This window comes from Magnolia sinica, chromosome 16 (genome assembly GCF_029962835.1).
Source record: "Magnolia sinica isolate HGM2019 chromosome 16, MsV1, whole genome shotgun sequence".
Lineage (NCBI taxonomy): Eukaryota > Viridiplantae > Streptophyta > Magnoliopsida > Magnoliales > Magnoliaceae > Magnolia > Magnolia sinica.
Genome location: NC_080588.1, coordinates 67,982,501 through 67,993,854, shown reverse-complemented (window position 1 = coordinate 67,993,854; position 11,354 = coordinate 67,982,501). Strand labels below are relative to the sequence as shown.

At 44.0% G+C, this 11,354-nt stretch overlaps 2 protein-coding genes across 2 annotated transcripts; one reads left to right on the top strand and one right to left on the bottom strand.

The window, feature by feature from the left end:
• Positions 1-274: 274 nt before the first annotated feature.
• On the top strand, positions 275-3,805 carry LOC131228917 (pectinesterase-like). The gene is made up of 2 exons (XM_058224754.1): positions 275-1,448; positions 3,108-3,805. The coding sequence occupies exons 1-2, from the start codon at positions 365-367 to the stop codon at positions 3,803-3,805; spliced, it is 1,782 nt and encodes a 593-aa protein (XP_058080737.1). The 5' UTR covers positions 275-364.
• A 4,883-nt stretch (positions 3,806-8,688) lies between these two features.
• On the bottom strand, positions 8,689-10,229 carry LOC131229540 (putative UDP-rhamnose:rhamnosyltransferase 1). The gene has a single exon (XM_058225530.1). The coding sequence runs from the start codon at positions 10,213-10,215 to the stop codon at positions 8,791-8,793; it is 1,425 nt and encodes a 474-aa protein (XP_058081513.1). The 5' UTR covers positions 10,216-10,229; the 3' UTR covers positions 8,689-8,790.
• Between the last annotated feature and the right edge of the window lie 1,125 nt (positions 10,230-11,354).

Here is an 11,354-nt window from a genome sequence, read left to right as displayed (position 1 = left end):
CCATACAACTATTCTGTCCATCAACGTCCAATATAAGGACACGATTCAATCATGAAAAACTATCCTTTTTCAGTATCTTTTTTTAGAATAGTATATTCATGTTAAGATGAACTTATTTTACGGTTCTGATCATCCTATTTCTTGTGGTGTCGATGGTAGAACTGGAGATTTATCATAATTCAATAGACCCGGTTCTACCTTATCCATTGCCTGGGAAAGTAACTACCGAATCTCTCTCTCTCTCTCTCTCTCTCTCTCTCTCTCTCTCCTTCAACCCATTGCAATGGGAGGGATCTCTCGCGGCTGCATGGACCCCACCCTTTTCTGCTTTGCTACTTTATGAATATCCCGAAACTACCCCTCAATGCCCCCTGAAAACTCCTCCCGCCGCTCCTCCTCCGCCACTGCGGGCCCCATCGAGATCGACGATTACCCGGAACCCGATCCACCCAACCCGGCGGCCATCGAAGCCGAACGCCGTCGGACTCGCAATCGCACTATCATCCTCGCTGTCTCCTCTGCTGTTCTCATCGTCACCGTTTCCGTCTTCACAAAATCCGGCATCTTCGGTGGCGGTGACCAGAACGACGCCCCCCCTGCCCAACCACCCATTGGCCAGGATCGCCTCAACAACTCGATCATGCAGTCCAAGATCAAAGCCTTCTGCCAGCTGACCGAGTTCCAGGACACCTGTCTGTCGACAATCTCTAGGTACACGGCAAAGCTGAAATCCGATGATCCAAATGTATTTCTCCTTCAATCGACCGCAGCGTCGATCGAGGCCGTTGAAGAGGCGTACAATTACTCGGTGAACGTGGCGAAGACCGTGATGGATGGTAGATCAAGGTGGGCCTTTAAGGACTGCGAACTGCTACTAAATTACACACTGCTTCAATTACAGGCGGGCGACTCCGGCGCCGAAATAGTCCGAGCATATGAAATTCCGACTAAGATGACCGATCTTTTGTCTGGATTGAGCGCGGCGGTGACCTACCAGCAGACGTGTATGGACGGTTTTGATGTTGAGATGGGGGATCAGACGGCAGAGATGATGATGATCGTGACGAATGCGACGAAGCTGACGAGGAACATCTTGTCGGTCGTCAGCAGGATCTCGATGGATGAGGATTTGACACGTGTCATTGAGGGGATGGATGAGGATGGAGGGAAGCCGGTGTGGCACATGGCAAATGGGAAGGCTGATGTTGTGGTGGCTAAAGACGGGTCCGGGAATTATAAGACGATCCGTGAGGCGTTGGAGGTGGCGAGAGAGAAGAGGGAGGGCAGGTTTGTAATTTACGTGAAGGATGGGGTCTATGAGGAGAATGTGAAAGTGACGGATGAGATGAATTACATCACCATGTATGGGGATGGGCGGGACGAGACGGTCGTCACCGGGACTAGAGGGTTCGGAGACGGGATTACAATGTACGGAACAGCGACTTTCGGTGAGTTTTGCTTACAAGCCAGTGTTGTAGGGAGCCCGTGCAACAGAAAGCCCTGTGGGGCCCACTGTGATGTTTTTGTGACATCTTTTCCGTCCATCGTTTGAGCCAGATCTTGTTTGTACGTGATCCCCTGAAAATGGACGCGGATTGCATGCTGACATCCTACGTCTACCGGTCGCTTCTCTGTGGGACCCACCATGATTATGTGTTTTATCCACGCCCTCCATTCATTTTCCCATATCAGTAGATGTCTCACACAAATTACGGTGGGCCCCACAGAATTTTGTGTGTGTGTGTTTTTGCACGGGCTCCCTGCAGCATTGTAAGATGGCAGATCTTTTCAATAGTGGGCCCTGGATAGGCCATGACCCACGGACGCGGATTGGCTACTCCCCCTGCCACCAGCCAATGGCTGATGGTCGGTGCTCTGTGGGCCCCACCATGATGTATGTGTTTCATCCATACCGTCCATCTATTGTTCTAGATAATTTTAGGGTATGAGACTGAAAATGAAGTACATCCCAATCTCAAGTGGACCACATTACAGGAAACAGTGTCGAATGAGTGTCGACCATTAAAAAATTTTTGGGGCCCATAAAAGTTTTGGATCAAGCTGATATTTGTTTTTTCCCTTCATCTAGGTCTTTATTACCTAATAAATAGATTGGATGTCAAATAAACAGTACAGTGGGCATTAGGAGGATTTTAATGGTGGATATCCAATCGCTATTGTTTTCCTGTGGTGTGGTCCACCTAAGATTTATATCCATATCGTTTTTGCATTAAGCCTAAAATGATCTGTAAAAATGGATGAACGGCATGGATGAAACATATACATCATGGTGGGGCCCACAGAGCACCGACCATCAGCCACCGGGCTAGTGGCAGGGGGAGTAGCCAATCCGTTTCCAAGTCGATCTGGCTGATGACAGTGACATCAGTCAGAGTTATCTATATAGTGGGCCCTAACGTGGATGCCACACGTTTCAAAATTCACACTATCCGACAATCCTAGCCGTCGCCTCTTTAGCTATTTCCAGGCTGAATGCTGACCGTTAACGATTTTGTTTTCCACTGATCAGATGGATAGGATCATCTGATCCATGTGAATTTTGAATCATGTTCCATCCACAGTAGGTGCAAGCAGATGGAAGGCCATGATTAATAAGCCACCCTTGCCACGTGCACTTTGGAGAGATGGCTGTGCCACGAGCATCAGTGGGCATTGATGGACAAGAGTCCTCCAATCAAATGGCTGTGATTCTTCTGCTGTAGAAATCTTTTTATACCACGGCCACCCATGGCGGGCCTAATAAATTGAATGGCTTGGATCACGAGGGCATCATGTCGGCATTCAATAGTCTGTATTACTCAACATCCAATGGTCCGGATTCCTCAACCATGGTCATCAGATGGGCCCCACCAACCATCAGAAGGCTAATGCAGACAGCGAATCCCAGCTTTTGACCATCCATTTCTCACTCTTGTGGTCCACCTGATTAATGGATCAAATTAATTTCTTAATTGGAACACATGTACAGTCAGACCCACACGATGAATGGACTGGATCTTCCACACACAGACCACATTAATACGTGTGGGATTGTATAATTTAGAGTAGCCAGGGTACATCTTCTAACAAAAAGCTAATCTGTCCAGTGGTCTCTGGAATGGCATTCATGGCGAGAGACATGGGCTTCCAAAACATAGCTGGGCCTGAGAAAGCCCAAGCCATCGCTCTCCTTGTCGAATCTGATCTGTCCATCTTCTACAACTGCCGGATCGACGGCTACCAGAACACCCTCCTTGCTCATACCCACCGTCAATTCTACCGTGATTGCATCATCTCCGGCACCATCGACATAATCTCCGGCGACGCAGCGGCCGTCTTTCAAAACTGCGAGATCGTTGCGAAGAAGCCATTGGTGGGCCAGCAGAACACCATCATGGCCCAGGCCCGAGTAGACCCCTGCCAGACCACCGGATTCGTCGTGCAGAACTGCACGATCTCGGCCGCTAACGACCTTTATCCGGCGAGGGATCAGATCCGTACGTTTCTCGGAAGGCCTGTGAAGGAGTATTCAAGGACGGTGATCATGCAGTCTAGGATAGACGATCTGATTAGCCTAGAAGGGTGGGGCCCAGCTGGGGGTGAGGATAAGTGCGAGGGGAAGGTCTACTTTGCGGAGTTCGGTAATAGCGGGCCCGGGTCGGGTCTGAAGGGGAGGGTGACTTGGCAAGGGTTCCACGTGTTGGATGATGTCGCAAATGTGTCGAGATTTACAGCTGGCAAGTTTATACAAGGAAAATTGTGGTTGAACATGACAGGAGTGCCGTTCTACACAGGAGTGTCTTAGGGTGTGTTTGGATTCACGTTTTGGTTGTATTTTACTGTATCCGGTACTGTTCACGTATACGTTGGGCGATATTTAGAATACATCCAGCGGAGACGTGCCACTAACCAATGTTTGGATAGGATGCATTACTCTAGCATGTATACAATTTCATGTCAGATCAATGTTTAGAAACGATCGGATAAGGGCCACACGATGTATATACGTACGTGTAGCGGGGCTCACTCACTGTTCCATTGAATGATCTGAGCCGTTTATTTACTTCAGAGGGTGGGCATTACCCTTGCCTAGGTGTCCTTTTGTTTCTATGCAAACTATTGTAGAATCTCAACCGTTAAACATGAAATGGACGGCGGAGTAAACACCCTTATGGGCCACGCTGATTTCACTCCAAAAGCACTCCCTTCTGGATGGTTTTTCATCCTAAATTCAATGGACGGAGTGAATTTTCCAAGAAGCTTCAATAAGTGGGCCACCAAACTTCACAACTCTGTTGCGAAACAGAGGTTCCGTCTTTTCGTTGTGGGCCACCATCATGCAGTGAAAGGTGGATCTGAACCGTTCATGAAGTAGAGGGAGAAAAATCCATCAAAAACATGTTGACCTTTCATGGCCATGTACTTCCTCATGATCGCTACAATGATCAAAAGAAGACCGTTTGGCTATTTTTTCAACTTGATTGTCTCAGTGGGCCACCTCATTGGATGATCAAAGCTCACCATTCATGGTTTAAATCTCGAGAGGAAGATGATGGACGGTGTGGATTTGTCAAAAGACGGCCATACTGGGCATTACCAGCAACACAGTGAAAGAAGAAAATACTTTCTTCCTGTTTACGTCTGACTGAACGTCTGGCCGGTTGCGCGGTACAATCCCATCGATGATGCAAAGTGGTTCTTGGGCGTATTCGCGCGTGTTGAATGCGTCGCCCGCCGTTCGTTTCCAAACGAGGGACATGTCCTATCAACCCTACTAATACAATACTATACACTGGAAACCGTGAATCCAAACACGCCCTTAGGTTTCTTGTTAAAATCAAGGGATTTTTGCAAGAAAACTCCTTACAAATGTTGGTTTTTCCAAAACACGCTTCCAGCTTTCATAATTCCTAAATCATGCCTCACAACTAGGGCTGAAAGTCAGGCGGTTTCAACCCAACCGACCCGACATTGGGTTGGGCTTAGCCAGGATGTATCGGGTTGCCCGACCCAACTTGGACCAATCAGTATATAAGTTCCTTATAAATTATAATTGAGTATGGATAGTCTATGTTGAAGGCACAAAAAGTTTTAATGCCGTCGGATTTCATTGGTCCACGTTATTTTTGATGACTTAACCTAACAAGATACGTAGGATTTTCATCTCCCAAATAGATTGCATGCTATACAACGTGACTTTTGAAGGAGTAGTTGTCCTATATTTTAGGTTTTTTTTTTTTTTTTACAAAGGAAAAAAAACTTCTTTACAATAAATAACTACATATATAATTAATAAAATCATAGGTATAAAAAAATAAGCCATGTATTGAAAATAAAGTAGGCTAATGTAATAACAAAAATATTAGCATATATCCACTCGACCAACCCAGCCAACCTGACCGTGTCCGCCTGAGTTGGGCTTAGGTTAAGAATTCCCAACCTGAGATTAGGTTGGGTTGGGTTAGGGTTGAAGTATAAGAACTTGGGTTAGGGTTGAGCCCCAACCCGCCTGACTTTCAGCCCTACTTAAAATAACATATTTATCCTTATTTTCTTTATGGGCGACACGTGACCATATAGTTGTGAGATCTAATCAGTCCATTGGGTTAGTTTGACCATGTATGTGTTTTCTCAAAAAGAAAATCTGATTCAATTAGCATGTAAGTTCCAATATTGAAAACATATGAATGGGTTGGAGAAAAACTTCATCCAAAAATTTTGGAACCGTGCATTTGTTTTGCATATTTCTAATTCTTGAGCTAGGGACCAACATAGCGGTGCCATTTAAATGTGATTGGATCTTGGATCTATTGTGCCATGTCGGAAAGTGTGTGGTGTGTACATTGGTATTTTTTTTTTTTTAACATCCTCATTCTTTAGATATGGAAGAGTTGTTATCTTTCAATGGAGGAGATTTTTGGGGATCACACGATTACTCTAGTGCTACTGATCAACGGTCCAGATCACCAGATGATGGCCCCACACATCTATAGTGGTCCTAGTGATAGATAACCGCGCCTACTAGCACAACAACCGCTCATAAAGACCCTAATGCTTCGTTTTGCACACTACACATGCAAAAGGGTGGTTGGATGGGGAGTATACATCTAGCGGTAGGCCCTATCACGGATAGAAATGAGCGTGTTAATGGGCTTTGGATTATTCATCTCATGTACCCTACCATGAATTTCGAGCATGATAAAACATATTCCTAAGTCTAACCATGTAATGTCACCTTTTATAACAATGGGTGTGATGCTGGGATAGATGTGATGAGGTCGATCACCGTCTTCTTTAGGGATAATTGATCACCGTCTTCTTTAGGGATAATTACTCTGAATCCATGGAGTTTCTCTAGAATTCTCACAAAGATTCCTCGAGTCCACAAAGAAGAAATAGAAAATAATTTCTAATAATTCAAAATAAATTTATTGATGATAAAAATGAATTTACAATATGTTAAATAATGATACCAAACCTCGGAAGAAGTCTCATAATTAAACTCAAATTCCAATTCAAACTCCATAAAATTAGTAACTTATTATAAACTTACTATTTATAGACGGTCATGATTTCTACTGGAGTTCATGATTTTTGGCCAAAAATAGTAAGTGTCCAGTTTATCTATTATCTTAAAATTTATAAGCCCTTTTCATGTTGGGTAGGCTCCTAAAGCTCAACGGATCAAGAGCTATGTTCTAACTAAAACTTACTATAAATAGTAAAAATGAAATTAAAAAGGATTTTAGACCGTTGATCTGATGGAATCTCACAAATTCAGAATGGGTAACCTGGCATAACTGGGTTGGGTGGCTAAAGTAGCTTCTCCTACCCTAAAATCATATATGATATGTGGAATAACTCATTCTAGTTTGCGAGATATGCCTGTTTTAAGGTTCCGACAATCATGATCACTTCTGCCTCCAATTAGGCCTTCTCTGGTCCATCTTGGACATGAAAGTGTCTGCGACCCACTCTACATCAGGGTGTCTACTGGACATCCGAGCCATGCATTAGATGCCCCCCATAGTGTTGATGTCTTGGCATGCCACTGGTCTGGATAACTCGTTCACATGCTTCACATGCACACTATGATAGTTATAAAACTTGCCAGCGGTTCAGATTTGATGTTTTAGTGTTGCTCTTTGATGAGTGGTCGGGGACGATCTTTTGGCATGAGTTATGTTAAAGGTGAAATCTTGGTGATGCACGGTTACGATCATCCCTCACATAGTATATTAGCAGGTGCAGTCGTGTAGTGATATGGATTGCCTGTACCAACCACGGTGCAGTCGTGTAGTGATATGGATTGCCTGTACCAACCACGGGGATATCCCTGTGGCATGACGTGGCCCAAGCTCTATAGCACCCACTATGTCAATTGAGGGTTGCTTGATCAATGTTGAATAGTCAATGCTTAGATCGACGACGCATACGATTTTGTATAATTGCGTGATTTATTTCTTATTCTGGGGGTTATGTTGTAAATATAGGTGTAATACGGATTAATGTACGATTAAGAGGGCTTAAACATTTTTAAGAGGGATTTGAAGGGATGTTAGAATTTTTCGAAGGGTTTCGTATACGTAAGTTCATCTAATCTTTTATAATTCATTTTTCATATTTGATTTTATTGTCATTTTGTGCCATGATTTTTTCGCAAAGATTTTCCACATAGATACCAAGTGTTTTTACACCTTTTGTCATATTTGAGTTTTGGTTTAACTTTTTTGTTTTTAGTGTTATTTTGATCGTGTTGAGAGCCTGTGTGAATGCTTTTTCATAACACTTCGTTTAGAAGTCACCTCAGAAGTAAGCTCTCTTATGTTAGTACAATACATTTCTCTTGCATTCAAGTCTCTTTTACGTGCTGTCTCTTTTATTTTAAGCAGGTTAGCTACACTGTCTATGTTTAGGAGAAGCTTAAGAATGTATGGCCATTGATAACCTTCTCTCAAAACGATCCTCCCTCTTTCTTCTGTAACGGCTAAAAGCACCCCTCTCCCACATAACAGTTTCTCCGGCCGTGGTGGAAAATCCCAAAATGAAAACAATCCCAAACTCTATATAATTCATGACGGAATCGAAGACAAAAAATAACAAGAGAGAAGAATTAGAGAGTACTTATTGTTTTGATGAGAAATCCTCTTGTTGGCGATTTGTTGCCAAACGGTGCCACCATGATTTAAGATCACTGACCTCCATCTGCCTGAACTTCACAAGCATGGTAAACCAGAACATATGTGCCAACGTAGCAATGTGCAGAAGATTTGGAACTATCATTCGATGGAGCTAGTTGTTAGCATGCCCTGATCGATCCATTTAAAATCGTCTTATTTCTGCGTGGGGTCCACCATCAAATCTATTCACCTGATGTACCCCACCAGAATTAAGGGACATCCAAGACTCACGTGGGCCATACCACTAAATTTAGAGATTTTAGGCATGATTTTAGACAATTACCTATAAGTGTGGTCCACATGTATCTATCTTGGATTGGACTGATTTTTAAGATCCATTGTGAAAATGTAGCAGCTTGCTTGATGGACAGATTTAAAACTGATTTTCAAACTATTATTTATTATTATTCTAATGAGTTATCATAAACATAACATTAGAGCAACCGTTGGGTGATGTGGGACCCATCCCATACAACGGTCATTATGTTCATTATGATCATGGGTGGGCCAACTTAGGCCACGCATAGATGAGTTAAGGAAGATTGGTACCGGGTCATTGCTCTTATAACACTGCCTTTAAAATCTAGAGTTCTAAATCCAATGGTCACGATTAGTCCTTTTGAAGGGAATGAGTGTGGCCCATTCTCTTAAGATCATCAAAATACAGTAGAAAACGGTGTATGTAGTCCTGATGAAGCTCCCCATCGCCAAAAATGTCCCTCATCTGCCTAGCCTTTTGTCTTAGTGGCTCTCCCTCTTTATCCACCATCACATGCCTCATGGCCTTTGCAATCGCACCCCTATCGAACGATCCATCTTCATTCCTTTCCACCTCATGGCCCACCCCTTTGTCCACCAATAGCCTAGCATTCAGCCCTTGATCAGCCATCATGGGCAACAGAATCAACGCATGCCCGTAATGGAGAGACTCCACGATGGACCCCCACCCAGAGTGAAACAGGCACCCTCCAATGGTGCGATGAGCCAATAACTCCAGTTGTGGGGCCCATCCAACGGTTACGATTCCACGACCGGCGGTGCGGGCCTCAAACCCATTCGGCAAGAGATCCGAGCCGTCAATTGTGTCTTCTGGCTTCCTGAGCACCCATAGAAATGGCATCTTAGATAGCTCTAGCCCAAATGCTAGCTCATGCACTTGTTCACTAGTCATTTTGTACTCGCTGCCGAATCCAACGAACACCGTCGAATTCGATTGTTGCTGATTGAGCCACTCAAATGTAGTGGACCACATTGTCGAATCCATTCCGATCAATGGATTTGATGGTGATGGAGGGAGTAGGCCAACGGGGATGACTGGCTTTTGGTGGAGATCTTTGAGTAGATTTATGTACTCTCCTTCAAATTCTCTACAGCTTCTTATAATCACAATGTCACAACCTTCAAAGGCCAACGCAAACCGTTGGCCACTCGACGATCCTGAACCGTCGGGAAATTTCAAATTCTTGAAGACGGATCTGGCCTGATCAGGTCGGTGGGCCACAGTCGAAGTGAACGGGACCCATTCGGGTACCACCATCAGGTCTTCTGGCTTGGTCCGCTTGTGACCGTACTTTAGCTCCAACGGTGGGCCCAAGAATGCAAGTGAAGCAGCTGAAAACACACTAAAGAAGGCAGACCGCACCTCATATTTAGCTGCGATCTCAGCCGCCCACCATGACGCGAAATCATACACTATCAGATCAGGCAAGAGGTTGGCCACCAGGCATTCGAACGGCGATCGCAATGCATCATAGGCCTTCTTTAGGTATTGGACCATTTGTAGTGGCACGTCGATGGTAGCGTCCACCATTTCGGGCAAGCCGTCGATCGGGGCCAACGGGATCTTCACTAGATTGATCATGGCCGTTAGATTTGGAGGAATGGGTGGCAATCTTTGAATGTTTCTTGGGGTGGAAATGTAGGAAATGGTGATGCCCTTCATTGCTAAGCTCTTGGAAAGCTCTAGGAATGGTATCATGTGCCCAAATGCCACCCATGGCAACATTACCACATGATATTTCTGGGCCATGATCATCAATTTCTATAAGATAAATGGGTCTATATATTCTGTTAAAAGATAGGCTTGTATTGTCAGTCTTATATAGCAAAATGATGCCGTTTGTGCATGTCTTTTGTGCTTGCATGGGGTGGGCCGAATTCAAAGGGGGGTTCCAAAGCATGCCTGGCTAGAAAACATTTATTAAAAGGGACTTATTTGATACTCTGGGAGAGCCAGATAGTTGATACACATGCAGTCAGAAATTTTACACGTGCATATAATTACCGGAAATCAAAACCATCTAAATCATTGCATGTACTATAGATATGTCATCATTCAAATATCAGATTGATCGGCTGATCATAATCGTTGATCAATTGAGATTTGTTTACCAGCCATAGTCAAATGTCCACAATCGGCTAGTTAGAAAATTAAATCAACTGTCTTAGTTAGAGCTAGAGATTTAGACGGTTTAATTTGATTTTTTTTTTTTTGTGGGATTATCCATCCAGCCTGGGGGATCATTGAACCATGTACAATGTATGTCCAATCATGGAAGCGCATTTGGGTCCCACCTTTATCACTTATGCACCCTCCAACCGGTGGACCTTTCCTTGAATTCTCGTGGTTCAAACGTTTCTTTTTTCGTAATCTTATTTATTCGGTTTTTTTTTTTTTCTTTTTCTTTTAAAGAACAAGAAAAAGAAGAACAAGATCGAGGAGAAAAACGCGGTATTTCGAGAGCGGATTAGCCTTTAAAAACGCAGGGTATACCGTAACCGTATGGTGCTCACATTGGCGTCTTATATATATATGGGAAATAGTTTTAGTTTATGCGGTCCAGCTCATGGGAACTTCCCATGAGGTTGAGCTGTGTGGGCCCCACCGTGATATGTGTTGAACATCTACCTCATCAATCAAATGCACCATTCCATGGTGGGCCTCGGGCTTAAAAATCAAGTCAATCCATGACTTTCATGGGCCACGCCACATACAAAAGTTGGGAGGGGTTATCCTCCCATTAAAACATTCATAATCATTTTTTAGGCCCACTGAGATGTCATTCACAAATCCATCCCGTCCATTATGTGTGTCCCACTTGGATGAGGGGTGAGACCAGGTTTCAGATGCATCCCAATTTCAGGTGGGCCCCACCACCTGCGTTTATATGTTTT